The sequence below is a fragment of the Pteropus vampyrus genome, unplaced genomic scaffold, assembly GCF_000151845.1.
Source record: "Pteropus vampyrus isolate Shadow unplaced genomic scaffold, Pvam_2.0 Scaffold239, whole genome shotgun sequence".
Lineage (NCBI taxonomy): Eukaryota > Metazoa > Chordata > Mammalia > Chiroptera > Pteropodidae > Pteropus > Pteropus vampyrus.
Genome location: NW_011889020.1, coordinates 1,148,537 through 1,169,028, shown reverse-complemented (window position 1 = coordinate 1,169,028; position 20,492 = coordinate 1,148,537). Strand labels below are relative to the sequence as shown.

Here is a 20,492-nt window from a genome sequence, read left to right as displayed (position 1 = left end):
CTGCAAGTGCTTTCATGCAGCTATGCAGCTCCAGAGGAGACACCGAGTCACCAGGCAATGTGCACGGCCCCGCCTTCCCCACAAGACTGTGCCAAGTCACGCAGCTTCCTCTGCAGGTCCGGCTGTCGCTGTGGGCAGCAGGCGTCCTCGCAAACAAGAACACCTGAGCCCCGGAAGGAGACTCTGGGGCAGGCCAGGAGCACCAAGGAAACAGGTCACAAGACCCTAACCACTCCCTAGAAAAGCTTTAATCAGAGCAGACGACAGCTCAGACCCCACCCCCCACCCCCCACCGCCCACAGGGACCACAGTCAAAAGGTGTTCTTGATGCGGGCGGCCACCAGCACGAGGACCTCGCCAACCTTCCTCTGCCAGTGGGCGATGTCCTTGGACACGGCGCACCACAGCTCCCCGTGCCGCGGCTCCGCGTTCTCACAGCGCCGCCTCACCTCCTCCCGCTGTTCCTGGTGGGGACCCAGCGCCCGTGAGGCACGGCTCCTCCCAGGCCCCTTCTCCCGCTTGCTGCACAGCCCCGGGCTCTGGGGACATCCCCACTACACCCCCACGGGACCTGGGACACACAGATGCTGAGCCGAGCCAAGCGCCCTCCGTCTGTGCCTCGCACGAGGGCCCAGAGTCCGCCTTTCCCGAACAGGGAGCTTCCCAGTTTCTGCTTCCCGTGGGCACTCCAGGACAGCCTGGCCGCCCCCAGCTCTGTGAGGGGACATCTGCCCAGGCTCCCATGGAAGCCGCACTGGCCTCAGGCCTGGGAGGACAGAGGTGCAAGGACAGGGCCCGGCCTCCAGTCCCATTTCTACAGTGGCCCTAGGCCTTGGCAGCAGCTGAGCCACTAAGAGATGCTGACAGGCCACTTAGAATAGCCCGACCTCTAAAGCGCAGACAGGGAAGCCAGAAGCCATGACTGAGGGCAGGGATGTCAGGAGCGAGCGCCGTGCTCCCCGGTGGGCCCCATGGGCTGCGTGTGGGGCAACACGTGGGCACCTCACCTCTGAGCCGTGCTGCAGCTCGAACTTGTAGAAGAGTGCCCAGGCGTCCCCCAGGTCTGAGTCGATCTTCACCGTGCGGTGGAACCACTCCCTGGCCTTGGTGATCTTCCGCTCGCTCCAGAACAGCCTGTCGGGAGCACAGCGTGGCCCACGGTGAGGGGCCGCTCTGGGAACAGGCCGCAGGAGCGACAGACGGCCTCGCGGAGGCCCAGCGCTGACCTCCTCGGACCAGAACCCGCAGCCACGTGGGGCGGATGACAAGCACGGTGGCCCCCTGTGGGTGTGGCACCCTCACTTTCGTCCTCCTGTCAAGCCGTTGGGCCCCCACCACAGGGGCTGAGGAATGGGGCCACCTGGAAACCGCTCCAGACCACAGACCCGAACTGTCCTCCAAGCGGCCCAAGTGCTTCTTAAAACATCCACACACAGTGAGAACTGCAAGCTTTTAAACGACTACTTCCCAGGAAAGACAAGGGGGTGAAGGTTACCCTGAAGCACTAAACTGAGGCTTTCGTTTGCGAAATGTCAGCCTTCCCCTCGGGGACACTTCTGGGTCACCCTGCCACACTGAGGACCCGGGCCCACAGCAGACTCAGACACCAGACGCCAGGCCCATGTGAGGACCTCGGGGGCCAGGTTAGGGCTATGGGAGCCCTGCCGTGTCTGGCAGGACAGGATGAGGGTCCACCCTCTGCCCAGCTTGGCCTCCCTCTGCAGCCAGAGGCACCAGCGCAGAGGGCAGCACCGCTTGCCTGCCCCGGAGAAGCTGCCTGGGCTGGGCACAGACAGAAAACAGGATAGCTTTACGCTCTGATAGCTTGATTGTTTTTTAAGCCTTGCGGAATTCTTAATTGCTTGGTGTTAGATAAACTGTGATTTAAAGAGCACAAACCCCGATAGCACGCACACACAGCGCCAGCCTGGAAACAGCAAGGAGGGCCTTGTTGACTTTAGCAAAGCCTTTTACGAGGTTTTATGGCCGCCTGTCCGAGGGGCACACCGACGAGTCCCTCTGGGAGGTGGAAGCACTGGGCAGGAGGCAGGGAGCCCTGGCTGGGCCTCAGGAGCCTATGGGGAGCCCTTGGCTTAAACAGCACAAGAGTGCCAGCTGCGGCGCGAAGAAAAGGAGCCAGGGTCCTGCTCAGGCTTCAAAGGCACGTGGGAGTTGCAGGCCACACGTGCCACTGACGCCCCCACCCCCAGACTCTGCCTGAGACCCTCCTCCCCACGCCCTGCGGTCACCTCCCAGCATCCTCTGACCACACGCAGCCCCTGCCCTGCACTCAGGTCCCACTGCTTGCAGAATGCCACCCCCCTTCTAGGAGGACAGAGACCCTGTGGAGTCAGGGTGGCTCTCAAGGCCCTCTACTCACTGGCCACAACCTCGCCCAATTTCCCTAAGCTCCCTCCCATGCCCTGCACGCCTCCCCAGGGAGCCCAACCCAGCACGACGCTCGAGCCCTTAGCCCGGGCACACCAAAGGGGGAGGCGGCCTCTGGCACATGCGTCTCCTCACCCAGGCCACCGACTGGGCCTGCCCAGAAGGCCCTGGATTGCTCCCAGGTCCCCAACGGTTCCCCCTGACACAATGAGAATGACTTTCTCGCCTGCAGCCCTTTTCAAGCAAAGGAACTTTGCTTATTGCTTAGACTCTGCGTGCACCACCGTCAGCTGCTTTCCCTCCGTCTTGCAACCAGGACACGTGTAGGTACACGCTAGAAAGGGACAGAGACAGAAAAGCAGTCCCATCCACACGAGCCAGGGCCAGAAGGGCCCAGGGAGGGGTCTGAGGCAGCCCAGGCAACCTAGGTGGCACGCATCTGTGTGCCCCCTGCTGGGTGATGTGTCAGCCTCAGATAAAACCAAATCACTTCGTCACAGAGCTTCGGGGGTCAAGGTCCAGGGCAGCCTGCCCTGTTCCAGGGACCAGGCAGACCCCGGCGAGAGGCCCGGTCGGGTCTGAGGGTCAGCAGCCCCACGAGACCCCCACTCACTTGGCCACAGCCAGGAGCACGTGGGGGTCGTGCTCACACTTCTTCAGGGCATCCACGCTCTTGGTCTTCCTCTGGGGCCTTGCCTCCAGGAAGACGGCTTCAGACCACAGGACACCTGGAATCGGGCACAAAGATACCTAGGTAAGCTCTCAGAGACGCACCCATCCATACGCAGGCTGCCCCGAGCAGGGCCTGCGAAGGAAGTTTCTAACCTGGGGTGTCCATAGACCTGCTCAGGGGAGAGCCACAAAGGCCACACGTGCCCACCCAGCCCGCTGGTGCCTGGAGCCACAGCAGCCCCAGTGGCACACAGTGGAGAACCCTCTGGGGGCGACTGGGTTGGAAGTGCCAAAAACCGTCAAGGTTTCGTTCCCACTCGCTCAGTAATTTCACATCTGAGAATTTACTGGAACAAAACAACCAGAAGTGCTGATGAAGATGCACGCAGGAAAACAATAATCAAACTAATACCAGATTAAAATCAAGCAACACGTAAGCGGTGTACGGGCATTTTCACACGAAGAATTCTACGAAGTCACCAAAACATTTCCATTTTCAAAGAGTCAACGATAACAGAAAATTCTCAGACAGTTTTCAGCTTTAAAAAAAGGCGCAAAGCTAAACAGCCAGTGCGACTCTAACTTTGTGCAGCGACACAAGCTGTAGAGACACGAGCGAGCTGCAGGCGGTGGCTTCTGCGCGGTGGCGTCACGGAGCCTCCTTTTCACTCCAGGTGCTGGCACTGCACGTGCACTAGCTACTCAGACTCAGGGCGACAGGGCAAAAGCTAAGCTGTGAAGGAAAAGGACGCGGACGTCCAGCTCCCCCACTGAGGCTGGGCCTGGGCCTCGGAGGCCTCAGCGAGCAGGCGCAGGGCACCGTGCGCAGGGCAAGCCGGCCTGGGCCGGGACGCGGAGCCTCACCGGAGCTGGGACACTCCTGCAGCGCCTTGGCCATGAGTGTGTTGGCGATGTTCTTCAGCCCCGCACGGTACTCCAGCCTCACGGACTCCAACCTGGGACAGAGACCAGAGAGGGAGGTCCAGTACCATCCACCGACAGCCCGGCCCCGGGCCTGGCTGCAGTTCTGGAAGCCCCAGGGAGCCATGGGCCTGGAGCTGCCCACCCAGCGGAGCGGGAAGATGCTGGGGCCACCTGCTGTCGGGCCACCGTACGTACTTCCGCAGCCGAGCCCTGGGACCCCGAACTTGAGCAGGTACACGTGAGGATGGGCAGGGTTAGGGCACACTGGCATGCTGGGGCTGCTGGGAGAGAGAACGCCACAGTGGCGCTCGGGACCTGCCCATCCAAAGTCTCCTTCAGCTTCCCCCTCACGCTCCAGCCCTGACAGCGACCTACACTGCACTCTGGGCATCCCTAGGGAAAAGAATGCCAGCTCACAGACGGACTCCTGTGCTTCCCTCAATGCCTTGCCCAGACGTTGGCCCTTCTGTGGAGTGGCTTTCTTGGCGTCATCTGTCCCTGATCCCTCACCGTTAGCTGACTCCTCTGGACGGCCTCTGTCAGTGCACAAACGGCACCGAACCATCCACAGGCCCAGCTGAGCAGGCCGTGATCCCCCAGCCAGCAGCTGCCACTCCTGCCGCAGGGCCTGAGCTGGACGAGTGACACCACAGGAGAGGCCACGTGCGGGCAGCCGGCCAAGGGGCGCGCAGGGCAAGGACTCACCACAGGCCGGGGTTCTTCGGGTTCTTCAGGCGAGACTTCTCCAAAATGGCCCGAGCTCGGGTCAGCTGCCCAATCTTCTCCTCCAGCCGGGAAAGCAAGAGCCACAGCGGGGTAGAGTGGGGACACTTCTTCAACTGTGGCCAACAAAGACAAGAAGACAGCCTTGGCTGGTGGCCGGGAGGGACTGCGAGAGCTGTGTCCGGCTCCTCGAGCCAGGAGTTGTGACTGCCCGTGTCGTGGAGACCCGCCCACTTCACACTTGGGTGGGAGCGAGATGTGCACGCCGTGCGCGCGTACGGGGCGTGCACCCAGCCGCCTGTACGTCAGAGGTGCCGTAGCCCGTACTTCGTTGAGGGCAGCACATGCAGCTTTGAGGGACCCTGGGAGTCCTGGGGTTTGGGGACGTCAGCAGGGTCCAGAAGGAAAAGCACGGGACTGAGTGAGGGGACTGGGGCCCAGCCTCCCTCTGCCCCCAAGGCCGCCGCTCTACTCCAGGGTGTGTGGTGCAGCAGAGGCTCACCCCTTGGCTGTAGGCTTCTCGCGCCTTCTCCGTGAGCCCCTCCTGCTCCTCGATCTGCCCCTTCATCATCCACAGCTTGGGGAAGTCCTCGTAGTGCCTCAGGGCCTCCTCGCACAGCTCCTGGGCCGCCTCGATGTTGCCCAGCACCCACTCCAGCTTCACGGACTTCATGAACACCTAGAGCGGGCACGCTGTCAGGCAGCCCGGCCCCGCCCCCACCCTGTCTGGACACGACAGCCAGTCCCCTCTGGCTTGGGCCCAGCCTCCAGCACGGTGCCTGGACTGGGATGGTGCCACCGCGATACCTGCCCAAGATCACGCAACAGGTCACCGTACATACTGTCACCCTGCTGTACCTGGTGTACTCTGCAAGCTTGTGGGACGGGGGCGGTACGCACACCCGAGGACGTTTTAAAGTGGCACCTGAACAGCGAGCCAGAGCATCTCGGCCTCGGTGCCCCCAGCCCCTGGCGCCGCAGGGCCAGGGGCCTGTGTGGCACAGCAGCTCTGCTCACCCGGGCGGTGGGGGCACTGCTCCGAGCCTTGGCCAGCAGCCTCCGGGCCCGCTCGTACTCATTGTTCTCGGACTCCAGCTTCACGGCCGCCAGCCAGATCTCCTCGCTGTTGGGGTTGGCCTGCAGGGTGACACAGTGACATCGAGATGGGCTCGGAACAGAAACAGTCAGGGCTAGAGCGTACTTCATCAAGAGCAGCCAGCCCGGAGCCAAGCCGGGCCTCGCTCTGCTGCTGACAGTCTGATCCCAGCACTTCCAGGGACAAAGCCACGTCCAGCCCGAGAACGTGGACGCACCTTGGCACGAGCCAGCCCGCTTCACTGGTGTGGACGCGGGGCCTCCACAGCGCTGGAGAACGGTGCCGGCGGTGGCACAGCCGTCCTCTCCAGGACGCCCTGAGCCTCTGCGGGCTCCCGAAGCCAGAGCGTGTCCCTATCACCCTACCCACGTGGGCCCGACCTGCTCTTTCCCGCGCCTGCCGACGAGGACCTGGCACTGCAGTGTCCAGGTGGGCAGCACGGAAAGATGCCCAAGGGACTGCTGACAGTGTGGAGAGGACTCCCCAGGGTCAGAGCTCTGCCACGTACACCCCAGAGTCCAGCGGACACTTGGCAGTGCCCTCGCAGCCTCCTGAAAGCACGGCCACCCACTGGGCACACGCAGGCTGACCACGCCACAAGCCTGGGGCGCGGCCCTAGTGACAGGAAGCAGTGCCCAGGCGGATGGCGGGAGAATCTGTGACTGCCCAGAAGAGTGATGCCCTCAGACAGACAGCAGAGAGCAAAGGCCAGCGCGAGGCCAGCTCTAGGCCAGTCCCCGCTCACGGAGTTCACTCAAGAAACAAAGTGCTAGGCCGGCCTGCGTTACGAAGATCGACATATGCAGCGCCGCGCAGTTTATGAGAAGCGCGCCACAAACCACTAACATCTACCTCGTCATAAAGGGTTAGGACATTGTACGTGACGGGGAAAATAAGGTACTTCGAAAAATTGCACGGCTCGTGGTATCGGCCACAGTAAACCGGGCTGGGTACAGCTGTGTGAACTTAACTCTGCCCATCCAAGGGGCCGCATGTGAGCCCAGCACCCATCCCTGTGCTCGGGCTGCGGGGCACAGCCTAACTTCTGTGCAGGAGTGTGGCTGCCACCTGCTCCTCTGCTCCCCCACCTGATGTCCTGTGCTCTGTGTTCTGGTACATTTAGCTGGTGGTCACACTGCGTGTAGGTGACCAAGAGGTAAGCATCCACCAGCTGGGCCATTTTTCCTCTTCTCAGGCCCCTCGGCCAGGACAGCAGCCCGAGTCCCGCCCAGCACTGAGCGGGGTGCAAGCTGGGAGGTGTGCTCGCCAGAGCCCTGAGGCTCCAGCTGCCCCTCACGCACCTGGAAGGCCAGAGCCAGGATGCTCCTCGCCGCAGGCACATCTCCCGCCAGCCACTTGGACTTGGCGCCCATGAGCCACAGCACCTCTGCTTTGGGGCAATGGGCCACGGCCCTCTGCAGAAGTGCCTCCAGGGACTCCCTGCAAGACAGAGGGCCACAGTCACCACCAGAGCGCACGGGGCACGCGCAGCCATGGCGTGGGCACTGGAAAGACAGTTACTGCTCCAAAGTCCGGCCCCATCAATGATTGACCAGGTTTTACAGCGGGGAGAGCGCAAGGGAACCGTCCGTCTCCATAAAGGCCTTCACATCCACGCTGCAGAGAGCTACAAAGCAACGCATTGTTCGAATAGCAGAGTCGGGGGGAGGGCTTCTCCGGAGACCCGTTTACAGCCGTGTATCCCGGACGGGGCAATAACGTCACGGCCTGGGTGACAGGAGAGGCCTTTTCATCTTCAACCGCAGATCCGCCGATAAGGATTATGACTCCAGTCTATTCTGTGGCATCCAGAGAAACCGTCTTTTCGGAAGAAAGTTATTTTAGGTCACTATTGAGCAAGACCATCAGACTGGGGGCCAGGTGCGAAGCCCCCCCCCGCCTCGTGGAGCCCAACAGCCACCAGACACCGCGTACGGGTGAGCTCTCTGGGCCACATCAGCAAGACGGAGCGAGCGCACGGAGGTGAGGCCAGCACAGAGGAAAGCCTGACAGCACCGGAACCAAGGCCGGACCTCTAGCCCTCTGTCCCCATCGCTCCGGGAGCCGGCCAGACGGAAGGGCCACCAGAGGCGGGGGCTGGGAAGTGCTTTCTGAGCCCAGGACCAATAGCAGCAGTGCCACCGAGGCCACAGCTGACAGGAGAGGCACTGCGCCGAGCCTGGACTGTCTGAGGTGAACTCATCCAGGCTGAGCCAGCACGACCATCTCAAAATGTCCCCAAAGGAGTTAACTTCAGAACACCAGACCAGCTGGCGGGAGAGGGGAGGGCACAAGAGCTTCGGCAACACAGAAAGACACCCCGGAAAGACTGAGGGGGAACAACGCCAGGAAGGAGAGGAACGAGCGCTGAGCGTGCCCGGCGGGGCCCGGCCCCCACCCCAGCACCCCGGGGCAGCACTGCGAGCCCCACGCCTGGGCGGGCCCCCTCACACCAGGCATTGCGACACCTCAGTGAATCAGCAGTTGCCGCCAATAAGGCAGGCCCAAAAGGTTTTTTCAATTAAAGAGTACAATTAGAGAAAATTGTCGAGGACCTCCTCGGAGCACAAGCAGCCCAGCCTGAGTGAAAACATGCCTGCCCGGGCCCCCGAGCCGCCTGCCCAGCCCCCGCGGGCTCAGCGGCAGGCGCCGAGCCAGAGGCCCCTCGGTGCCTCAGTTTCTCAACACAGAACAGGGACCATGCTGCCGCAGAAGCAGCCACGAGGGCAGTGCCCGCTGCCAAGTCCCAAGTGCCACGGAAGCCCCGCCCCGTCCCAGAGGGCTGTGTGGCCCGGCCCGGCCCACCCCCCACGTACCGGGTGCCGTGGTTCTTCTCGAAGTACGCAGCACGCAGCCACACGCTCTTCTTGCTGGGGAACACCTGCAGGGCGTAGGCGTAGATGGCACGTGCGCACTCCAGGGCGTTGTGGGCCACACACTAGAGCGGAGAGACGGGGGTCACTGCGCGTCACGCACAGTGGTCCCTTCGCAAAAACCAGGCGTGATACGCATTTTCAACGATAAAAGTCACGTTCAGTGGAAACCTGTAAAACACAGGTGACACGAAGAACGGAGGGAAAAGCCTCCCGGGACGCGGAGGGCAGCTCCGTACACACTGCGGCTCTCTCCAGACGCTTTCCCGACTCGAGCGCGATTTCCCCCGGGCTAGCGCTGAGCCAACGCATCACAAGAAAAAGCAGTCACAATGGGCAGCGATGATCCCCCCCCATGACCCAACCCCAGACACTCACGGGAACACTGAGCCTCACACAGGCCTCAGCGCTGGACACACACTGACCCCTCGAGAGAACCTGCCGCCCTCCATACAGGAAGCAGTTTTGTGTCTTGGAGTGAGGGACAAGCCACCGGGAAGTAATGTAAACATGGCATACAGCGGGGCAGGGAGGGCACCCGAGCCACCCGAGGCCACTTGCCAGACGGACCGCTGCCTTCTCCGAGACCACTAGCAAGCCTCCTGGGTGCTGAAGGTCACCAGGGTGGAAATGGGTGTGCAGGAGGAAAAAGAGCGGAGATGCAGCTAAGTCTCCCCCATTCAGACCGGGGCCCTCCTTGGTCACATGGCCTCATCCGAGTCCACCAACACAGGAACCCGGAAGGGCCCTGCCCTGGGCATGTCGTGACCAGGAGTGTCTGTAGAGGTGAGGGAGGGCGCCCGCTGACTGCCAGCCCCCACAGGCTGGTCTGTGCCCCTCCCCATGACTCCCGACCAAGGTCCTGAAGACCAGTTACAAAGCCTTCTGACTTCCATGGACCCACAGAATCAAGCGACAGTGTGCCCAGTGTCTTGGGTGTGGGCGGGCTGGGCCAGGCCAGTCCCTGGACAGTGAAAGCACACCAACGACTCAGGTCTCCCTCAGATGACAAAGCTCTTTGAAAGACACCTGTGCTGACTCTAGTCCACGTGAGACAGACAAGGAATGAGAGGGAGCCTGAAACGGCTTGTTTCCTTCTCCCCCGTGCCGCCCTGGCCTCCAATGCTGTCAGAAGCAGTAAGGAAAGCAGGCAGAGGCTGTCTCACCGCAAGCTGAGAGGAGGCGTGGGGCCCGGGGCCGGGGCTCGGGGCCCGGGGCGGCAAGCATGCCTAAGGTTCTCTTCCAACAGGCCGTGTGGGTCCCCATCAGGGCGCCCTTCACGTGTTCGCGTGTCATTGCTCACTGAGCTACCCCTATGTATTTGGATGTCGTGAACGTCACGCGATAAAGAGCTGTTAAAAGCCACTGCGAGTCGCCACGTCTTGACCCCTGACGAGGAGAGCGAGCACATGCGGGACTCGAGCTGTTTGCGTGAGGCTCACGTGGGTGATGCCGGGGTGCACGTGAGCCCCCAGCACAGGCAAGGCCCGGTCTCTCCCGAGGTGAACGAGCGAGTGCCCAGGGAAATAGAGAGGGAAGCTTGCGACGCTGTAGGTTCCCATGAATAAGCTCGAATAAAATGTGGACAAAAATCAGCACTTGGCAAATATCGCAGGAATAACTGATACAAGCCAAAAAGGTCGTTAATGGACCCGCAAACTAGCAGGTCAGAGTTCGGCAAGAAATGGGACATTTACTTAGTCTCAAAGTGTCTCCCTACAAAATGCTAATTAAAAAACAAAACAAAACAAAACAAAACAGTGATCTTCCAGGAAGAAACCTGCAGATGGCCCCCGAGCTGGTCAGTGTCATGGGCACATCCCAATGCAGCCCACCTACAGGACACGGCACCTGCCAAGACGCAGACCCTCAACCCGACAGCAAGTGGGTGGCGGCCAGGCCGAAGGTCTCTGCAGAACACTGGCCTGCATTCCTCGAAAGCGAAAGACTCGTGGAAAACAGAGACCGACCACACTGCGGTCAGTACGCGGCCCACGCAGGCACTGTGCTCATACGCTCGGGCTAAAGAAACTGCTCCTTAAGGCTGCAATAGAGCCGAGAGGTGGCGGGGCCCCAACCCACCTGTGCCACCTGCGGCCCCCCCAGCCCCGCCCCAGCCCGCAGGGCCGCACTCACGCTGTCGGCATCTTCCATCCACGTGTGCTTCCGGTCTTCCTCCTCGATCCCGATTCCAATCACGGCACGCATGACTGCCTGGCAGGTAGCCACACTGCCAGCCTTGTCACACTCTTCGGCATCCTAAAAGAAGAACGCAAGACTGGATCTGCAGTGCTGAGCTGCAGCGGCCCAAACAGCGAGAGCCGGCAGGTGGTGTGGGCTCCGATGCCTTTGGGCCGTCTGTCCTGCTCGAGCTGTGCCCATCCCTGCCACCCAGCAGGTGACTGCTTGACACACACCTGATGAAGCTGCACCCACCACTCTAAGCACCAGCTGGGCACCAGGTGCTGTATGGGCAACGCGGTGGCCATAAGAGGTCCTGATGCGTTAGAAACCTCCCAAGTAGCTTGACTAGACGACAAGTTCATGGACACTGGGGTCCGTTGGTCCAGGAGAAACACGCCAACCACACAGACAGACCTGTTAGGGCCCCACACCGAGACGGGGAGACGGGAACCTGGGGCGCAGAGGGGACCAGTCACTGGGCAGTCCACCAGGCAGGTGGGCGGCCAGACCAGCACTCGGCCTCGGGGGCAAGAACAGCGTGGGACGCAGAAATGCACCACTGCGGTCTCCTGCCACCCATCAGGAAAGGGCTGACAATGCCACAGGCTCAACACACGGTTCTCCCAAAAATAAAAACGTGAATGACTTTTAAATGTCTGAAAAGAAATTCGAAGCCCTCCTTTTTAAAACGCTCATTAAGCTACGCAGAACGTGTCACCTACGTCACGCAGCAACACAGAAATGCGCGCTGGCCCCCGAGGCAGAGGGGCGCAGGTGTTCGGACGCGGCCGGAGAGCGCACGGCGACCTCTGTGGGGGCCTTGAGTGCCCTCTGTCAGAATAAAAGGTGCATGTGTTGGCCGAGCGACTCCACAGTAAGGACTTCACCTGACAAATATGTTCACATGCATGCAGAGCCACGGAAGCACCAGGACACCTGGGCGGCAGGAGAGTGGACAGCCTCGCGCTGCGTCGTCAGGGTGGCGGGCGCTGTGCTGGCAGAGGCAGCTGGATGTGCCACCCCGGGGACTGAGCTGGACGTGCGCTGAGTGCAGCGTGGCATCAGAAAAGCATCCCAAGGCCAAGACGCAAGGAGAGGGTGCGTGCTAGCACGGCGGGAGGCCGGCGAAGAGCAAGGGGTGGTGGCCACGGGCGGGGCGACGGCTTGAGCCTGGCCCAAGGGGCCTGTGGGTCTGCCGCAGTGGGGCAGGAAGGCTCTGGGGGTGAGCCACCCAGCGAGCCACATGGTCGGCTCTGTCCAACTGCCACGTGGAGGGCAGCATACAGCAGGTGCCGTGGGGGCCGGAGGTGGCAGGTCTGCCGAGTGGGCAGCAGTGGGGTGACGAGAGGCACCTGGACCTGAGAGGGGTGTGAAGGGAGACGAGCTGCTCGTGGACAGGCGCCGTGCGAGGGGGTCCCGCAGCGACCCACGAGGCGGGACTGCGGGGCTGTCTACTGAGGTGAGGAAGACGGGGGACAAGAAAGTTGGGGGGCAAGCCGCGAGACGCGTTCTGGACACAGCAGGTTGGGGTGCCACCTCACAGGCCAGCGGATGCGAGGCGTGGGGGGCGCCCGGAGCAGAGTCCACGTTTGGGCTTTCCCGGCACGCAAACTCCTTTCTCAGCAACAAGTGTGATGAGCTCGCCAAAGAGGTGAGCGTGGAAGTCTCGAAAAGGGACTTTGGGCCAAACCACCCAGATATTTAGAACGTGAGGAGAAGGCAAGCCAGCAAAGGAGGCGGAACAACAGGACGGCAAGGCGCGTGTGTGCGCGACGCAGGTCGGGGGTCGGCCGCTGAGGCTCCTGAGACGGGCTGCAGGCGCACCACGGGGTCAGTGTCTCGGGGACTGGGTTCCAGAAAGAAGGGGGAAGTGGGAAGTGAAAAGTCAGGGATCAAATGTCAGTCAAGAGAGTCTGGAACATAGCAGGTACTCAATAAACAGAGACCTGCTCAGGAGCCAAACGCCCAGAAGTCATCACGCTCTTCGTAGGACATCATGAGAAATTTACTCGGTCACCTTACGAAGACTGAACATAAAGCTGGTGTCCGTTCAGGACCTTCACTACATTCTGGTATAACCAAGTAGTAGCAAAAAGCACATTTTCAGGAAATCTCAAAATGAATAAAGGTCCAGCTCAGGCCGTGTACTTTCTGCACACTGGCACAGTCAGTGATGGCCTGAGAGCTGCCGAAAGGACAGGGCACCTGCATCACCTCCTGCCGTCACCCTCCCTGACAAGGTGGAAAGGCAGGCCAGCAGGCGAACTCGCCAGGTGCACCCCACAGGGAGTTCAGGAGCGGGAGTCGGTGCAGGAGGCACCTCCGGGGCAGACAAGGCCCCCACAGAGGTCGCCGTGCGCTCTCCGGCCGCGTCCGAACACCTGCGCCGTGCGCTCTCGGCCCCGCTCTACTCTGCCACACAGTCACCGGGCCCAGGAGCAGCCGTGCACCCTGTGGGGACACAAGCAAGCGTGGTGCTGCTGGTCAAGGCCCTCCCTCCTGAAACAGCCAGATCCTCAGACAAAACCCACGAGGCAGTGCTTGTCAGGACACCAGACGCCAGTCACGAAGGGCTATGGGGACAGACACAGTCAGGGGAGCCCACGTCCGCCCCGGTGCAGGGAGAGCACCCAGGAGAGGCTGGTGGAGGAGGGAGCACCGGCAGCTCCAGAAGACCCAGACGGCCAGAGGACACGGACCGAGCACGAGGGGACTCCAGCCTGCCCCACGGAGGGCCCCGCCAGAGCATGAACGCTTGGAAAGAGCCAGTCGAAGGGACTGGCAAGAGCAACCCTCAGAGGTCACAGGGCCCAGGAACGGTCCCCAGCGGCCAGGCTGGAAACCCCCAACACACGCAGGGCACGGGGCAGAGTGCACAGAGAGGTCCTGCCTCCAAAAGAGAATGGGCCCGACTGTCCCCGACTGCCCACGTCTCGGGTCCAGCCTAGCAAAGCATCAGAGCAAGACCTAAAGGGCCAAAACGTCTCCAATGACCGCACTCAACACAGAAGTCCACGGTCCACAGGAACACAGAGACGTCCAGTGCCCAGCAAGGAAGAATCACACTATCTGGCAACAAATCAAAGATTACCGGGCACGAAGGAAACAGGAAAATACAAGTCACAATGAGGGGAAAAGGCATCTCCCGAATCGACCCAGAGCGGACGCAGATGCTGGAACGAGCAACCACCGCGCCTGCGCTGCACACGTGCGCATGGGAGAGACATGGAGGACGTGTTTAAAAGACCCAAATTAAATCCCTAGAAATGAAAACTGCAGCGGTGACACAGCAGCAGGCTAGACATCGCCGAAGGTCAGTGAGACGCAGGACAAAGCGACAGAGGCTCCTCGAAACGAGACAGAGAGAAAAGAGCAGTTTTGAAAGATGGCCAGAGCATCAGCGTGCCGTGCGGGCTGACGGCTCACTCAGCGAGCAACACCAGACACGGGCCCCCACGGCCGGGAGCGAGACAGGGGCGTGGGCTCCCTCCGCTGCCATGTGCCCCCGCGCCGGAGGTTCTCACCACAGCAGACGGGGAATAAAAGACATCCGGACTGGAAACAGGGAAGTGATATGGTCTTACAGAGAGAGAACCCTAAAGAATCCAGTGAAACTACTACGATTTCATAAACGTTTTCAGCAAGATCACAGGACACAAACTCAATGTTCAAAAATCAACTCTATTTTTATACACTAAAAGTCAATAATCCAAAAACAAATTTGAGAAAAATTCTACTTATAATAGTACCAAAAGTAATAAAATATTTTGGAATAAACTAGAGAAACGCAATACTAGCACAGTGGAATGTCGCTGAGAGATGGCCCGCGTTCAGATCAGGGGACTAACATCGCTAGGGAGGCCAGCATCCCCAAACCGACCCGAAGAGTCACTCCATCAAACTCCCAGTGAGCTTTCTGCAGAAACGGGCAAGCTGGCCCTAGAAACCACAAAGAACCAAGCATGGCTAAAACAATCTTGTAAAGAACAAAGGAAGACTCATGTTTCCTGATTTCAAAACTTACGGTAATCGGAACAGTATGGTGCCATGCCAGCACAGACATGCAGCCCAGTGAAACAGAACTGGAGTCTAGAAACAAACCACTACGTTTATGCTCAACTGGCTGTCCACACGGCATGAGGACATAACGGTGCCAGAACTGGACATCCATACGTGAAAGGAAGTCAAACCGTCACCTCGCACCAATGTGACTGAAATGAAAATAGACCAAATGTCAGCCTTAAAACAAGGAAAATCTTAGAAAACACAGAAGTGAACACTTATGGCCTTGGGCTAGGGAAGGCTTCTTAGATATAACACACAGAACATGAGCACCAAAATAAAAAATTAGATGAACCGGACTATATCAAAATTAAAAACATTTGTGCCGCGAGCAATCTCATCGCCGAAGTCAGAAGACAACACAGAATGGGAGCAAATATTTGCAAATCGTGTCATCTGATAAGTAACTCGTACCCAGAATACATGTGTAAAGAACTCATAACTCAACACAATCCAATAATAAATGCATAATAAGCAAAAATAAAAGGATAACTCAGTTTTAAAGAGGGCAAAAAATTCCAACGCCTCCACGCTGCAGTAAAAAACAGCATACGAAGTGGAAGCTTGTCGCGAGACAGTGCACTTACATAAAACGTCCAAAAAGTGAAAATCTATAAAGGAAGCAGAAAAGCAGATGTACAGAAAAAGCATGTGGCTGCCTGGGACTGGGGGAGGGGTGACAGCTACCGGGGACAGGCTGTCCTATCGGTAGGACACGGCTAGGTTAGATCGCGGTGCTGGCTACACACGTCTGCATACACCAAAAACCACGAAACTGTACACTTTCGATGGGGGAAACTTATGGAACGTTAGCACCAGCTTAATAAACTATTAAAACAAAACAAAGAAGAACGTAAAAACGAAGAGCTCATCAGGAGCTGTGCGGCAACTTCCAGCGGCTTCCTGACTGCGCTAACTGCACCTGAGGGCAGGCGGGTAGTTGGAGACACAGCGGACACAAATCTTCCAAATGTCACGAAAACTATAAATCCACCGATCCAAGAAGCAGGACGAACCCAGACGTACACGGGGAGTGAGAGACCACGGACCCGAGGCTGGGTCCGGGCGGTCAAATTCCAGACGCGCGAGGACCTGCACCCGGCTTCAAACCTGCCGGGCACAGGGAGGGGCCGCACGCTGAACGCGGAGTGGTGCCAGCGGGCCACCCCTCAGCAGCAGCGACATGCCCTCGCTGGCTCCCTGGGGTAGCTCAGGGGCAGCCAGCCAGGACGCCGGAGAGCAGCAGCAGCAGGGACTGTGGTGGCCGGGGCACAGAGAAGGCGAGGCGGGCGGCCTGGGGCCATCTCCCGAGCCCAGGGACTTGCTCCGCAGACCAACAAGAAGCAATGCTCCCCAGGCTGACATGCGACAGGCTGGCCCAGGAGACAGGCGCCCTTCCCAGCGGGCTGGCTCGGCCGGGGGGCTGACAGGAAGGGGCGCCCACCACAGGTGGGTCACAGTCTTCGGAGACGCTACTAGCTAGTCTACCGAAGCAGCGGAAAGGGACGAAGGGAGACGCTGTGAGGCTGCCTGTCATCCCCTTTTAGGCCACATCAGTTTCTACTCGCAAAGTAGTGCTCGTGACACGGGTCCAGACACCGAAAACCCTTCAGTCTCCAACCCCAGTGTAGACCCGGGTTTGTGACGCTAACAGCGAGGTTGCAGTCACAGGAAGAACAGCCTGTGCCTGGCTGGCCGGCCAGCGTGGGGACGCCGTGACACCTGGCTGCCGCTGGGAGTCCTCCCCAACACCTCACCTGGATCCACTGCTCGCGGTTTATCTCCACGCCATTGGCCCGCAGTGAGGTGATGGCCCGGTCAACGATCTTCTCCACCATCTGCGTGTTCCCGTTGGCCTCCTCCAGCTTGGCAGCTGTGATCCAGATGTGCCGGTCTGTGGGAATATTCTCCCGGGCCTTATTTAAGACCTTGCGGGCATTCTCGTAGGTCTCCAGCCTTGCCAGAGCGAGCCAGAGCTGGACAGAGAGACACCAGAGAAAGAGGACAGTCTTCAGTGGGACTTGCCAGGGCAGGTGCTGAGCCAACCTCGACGGCCCTGGCACTTGCGCAGGAGGCTCAGCACCAGGCAGAGCCCGCCAACGTGTCAGTGGCATCTCCTCCTTATCTGACAGCTGCTCGGTTATGCTTCTGACACTGCAGTGACTCTCTGATTAACATGAAAAGTTGACAGATTCTCGGTCACACATTTCAAACACTGGTTCAACATACGTCGTGTGCCAGACTCGTTCCAGGGCTGGAACAGAAGGTGAAGCCGCCTTCGCAAGCTAAACGGTCTCGTGGGCGCTCGGCCTCCTACAGTTCTCACACCCCAGCTGTTGATTCTGCAACGTTTCGTCACCAACCATGTGTACGGGCTCTATTTACTTTTATGTAAATAAACTAAGAGTAATTTTGTTTGGAGAATTTCACAATGGCCTTAAGGATAATTAAAGACATACTGGATATCATAAAGCCAAGCCTGGAAGTCACAGCACAGAACGCTGTGGGCCAGAGTGTTTAACGCCAGAGCCGCCCCCCAGCTGAGGATGAGGGCCGACCTCGCGCTGGGCTGGCGGGCGCGGGGCTGGCGAGCGTGCGTCAAGTTCTCGCGCCTCCCCCCTTTCGGGTTCCACCTGCAAACCCTGGGTCGAGAGGCCGGCTCCACACGGCTCTCTGCAGTGCTCGGGGATGAGCCAAGGCCCATCCTGCACTCTGCGAGGGGCACAGCTGAGCACAGCCGGACTGCCCCCTAGCCTGGCCACTGTGTGACAGGGCAGCAGCCTGTGACACCACGCTGCCTTCCAGGCCAGCAGCCGCGGCCTCGGGGAGCGCACTGCTTAGCTGACATCACTTCCGGACACCGAGCTCGGGCCCAGGCCTGACGGGGAAGGACTCGCCTCCACGCTGGTGGGGCAGCACTCCACAGCTCGGCTGAGCATGATCCTGGCGTCCTCGGGCTCTTCCAGCTCAACCGCCGCCTTCCACAAGCGAACCGAGTTGGGGACATGCTCCAGGGCTGGGAAAGTCAAACGAGAAAGCTGGTCACAGACAAGGGGAAGCGAAAGCAGGATGTCTGTCCCAGCGGACACCGCTGCCCGCAGGCTCAGAGGGTCTCTGCTGGCCGACACGTGGAATGACAAACCTGCCCTTTCTACAGGTCCTCTCAGGTCTGGACACAGCTGATAGCTGCGGGTGGCACAGAGGGCTAGACATCACCTCTGCTCCCACTGACACCTAAAAATCAGCGTTAAACACAGCGCCGTGCAGAAAGCCCAAGAGGAGACGGCAGGGAAGCCTTGGGCTCTGTCTGGGCCCAGGCCGGGCAGCACCCGAGGGCTGGCTGAGCGCAGAGGCGGCCAGCACGTGCAGTGACATCAAGGAAGGGGACAGACTCCTGGAAGAGACTATGACGTCCCGCAGTCCGGACACTCCCCAATCTCGGTGTAAGAAGCAGAGCACGTTCCTTCTTTGGATACAATTTACCAAAAAGCCCCGAAGGACAGAGAAACATGGAGCCTGCAGTGGGCGCCAGGACGGCAAGGCCCGGCCAGCTACCATGCTGCGCTAAGGCTCCCTGGAGAAGCTGCAGCCAGCGGCACGTAAGGGACAGTGCAGACAGGAGAGCAGTCTGACTGAGAAATACCTGTGAGCAGAGGCCAACGTGATGTCCAGCCCACAGCCCTGTGGGGAGGACACTCGGGTGCTGTCCTTGTGCTCACGGTGACCTGACAGTGACAGCTGCTGCAAGGTGCCACATTTTGTGGGCCAGAGTATGTGCTTTCAGGGTGAAAACCCCACTTCTACGCAGCAGCATCAGTTAGCAAAGGGGCAGAGCTCCACACCTAGCACGGAGAGCTGAGGCCCAGCCCCCGGGCACGCCGCTCATAGGCCCACACGTGCCTCTGCTAATGACACTGCAGTTCAGAGGTCAAGCACCATGCCCAAGGCCACAGCCTCCTGAGGTCTCAGACTACCCTTCAGGGCGCGAGTCCTCCCAAGAGAAAATGAGGATGTCTGCTGTGCCCAGAGCCAAGTTCAGGCTCCAGAGACCCAGGGCTGGCACGGCGCCCCAAGTCCCTGAAGTCCCTGATGCAAGTAGTGTCGCCTTAGTTCTTAAACATCAGATCTCTCAAGCAGTGGCTGTCAAGTATTCACCCAGGGCAAAATCAAACCAGGCAGCACCCAGCTTTGCCCCAGGCAGCTGGAAACAACGCTGTTTTGGGAGCACTCCGAGGGTGGGGGGTGGGATGGAGCTGGGAGGGCAGGCCAGGGAGCAGGGGAGAGGCCGGCTGGGATTCCATGTCCTTCCCGAGCAGGTTCTCTGCCGGGGGGAGAGAAGGGCCAGGAGGCCCATCGCCATCGAGGGCCAGGGCAGCCTGGGAACAACTGCTCGGCACGCCCGGCAGGCCCACGCGAGGGCCCACCCCCCCCGGCCTGAAGCCGACAAACCGGGGCTACCTGCTGGAGGACAGGAGGTGGCCACAAAGACGGCTGGCCACTGATCACGCAGCGGTGGGGAAAATTCAGTAGAGCTTTCCTAAATAAATAATGCTAACTGCCCAGAGTTCCATGTGTTTGCCATTTGAGCACAATTTTCCTGGCTGAAAAAAAGTAAGCAGCTGATGTCTAAAAACCAAAAAAAAGTGCTAACTTTCTGCTCCTGGCCTCATTTTGAAGAGACTGGCTCTGAGCATTTAATGGGTCACAGCACTGCAGCCAATAAAGCAGAGCCGCGAGAGGAAGCGCATTTGGACGCACGAAGCATGTGCGCGGCGAGGACCAGCACGAGGTGGACCCCGCCTGGCCTCTCCCGAGCGCAGACAGCAGTCGGAAAGCACGTGGCAGCACTCGTGCGGCCCGCTGTCACACTTCCACAATTCCACCCACACACACGTCGTAAAAACGAGGGCTGGAGATCGCTCGCTGAAAACTGCCCCCAACACCCCATAACACGCCCTATCTCGCTGATACTACAAGTTCCGATTTGCTCCGAATTGGCGGCCTAGCTCGTGCTTGGAGTCAAGGTCAGGAGCATCGTCCACCCGGGAGTCCTGCTGCAGGGAGGGGTGCTGCGCCTCCTGCTGGCTGCGCAGGGCAAAAGCAGCACACGTGCCCACAGCAGCTCCGTCCCGGCAGACTCTCGGATGGAATCAGCGCCCCCCGGCATGCCAACCGTGCAACGTGCCGTGGGCCTTTACAGCCCCAGGAAGCTGAGGCGCTGCAGGCTCACTGCCACGCAGGAGTTTTAGGAGGTGGGAAGGAATACAGCTCTGGTGTGACTTCACACCACGTGGCCACTCCTACTGGCCGGGGCACTGGGCTCCTGGACGACGCGGGGCAGCTGATGCCCGCGAAGCCTGCTCGGTGCTGGGCCAGCCTGCCCTTCACACCGGCCCACCCATCCTACCGAAGCTGGTTCTGGACAAGTCTTGCTCTCGCCTATAGAGAAGAGGGCCCTGGGCCGCAGACTGATGGCCCAGCTCGCTCACGGTCCCCCAGCTGGCAAAGGCCTGGAAAACGTCCCGTGTTCTTTAACCAGCAGAACCTGAGCGAAGCCAGGCAAGGCCCCT

The 20,492-nt window shown here is 60.0% G+C and overlaps 1 protein-coding gene across 2 annotated transcripts in view; it reads right to left on the bottom strand.

Moving 5' to 3' along the window:
- Positions 1–228: 228 nt before the first annotated feature.
- Positions 229–20,492, bottom strand: part of PRPF6 (pre-mRNA processing factor 6) — a 29,555-nt gene continuing 9,291 nt past the window's right edge. Inside the window, exons 10-21 of one of the 2 annotated variants that reach the window (XM_023519858.1) lie at positions 17,820–17,938; positions 16,680–16,898; positions 10,813–10,935; positions 8,620–8,741; positions 7,105–7,243; positions 5,725–5,844; positions 5,210–5,386; positions 4,690–4,823; positions 3,925–4,016; positions 3,002–3,116; positions 1,008–1,134; positions 229–464 (exon numbers count right to left, since the gene is read on the bottom strand). In XM_023519858.1, the coding sequence (XP_023375626.1) occupies positions 312–464; positions 1,008–1,134; positions 3,002–3,116; positions 3,925–4,016; positions 4,690–4,823; positions 5,210–5,386; positions 5,725–5,844; positions 7,105–7,243; positions 8,620–8,741; positions 10,813–10,935; positions 16,680–16,898; positions 17,820–17,938 (1,640 nt within the window). In that variant the 3' untranslated portion in view covers positions 229–311. The remainder of the gene's footprint in view (positions 465–1,007; positions 1,135–3,001; positions 3,117–3,924; positions 4,017–4,689; positions 4,824–5,209; positions 5,387–5,724; positions 5,845–7,104; positions 7,244–8,619; positions 8,742–10,812; positions 10,936–16,679; positions 16,899–17,819; positions 17,939–20,492) is intronic. The other variant, XM_023519859.1, reaches the window with a different exon arrangement.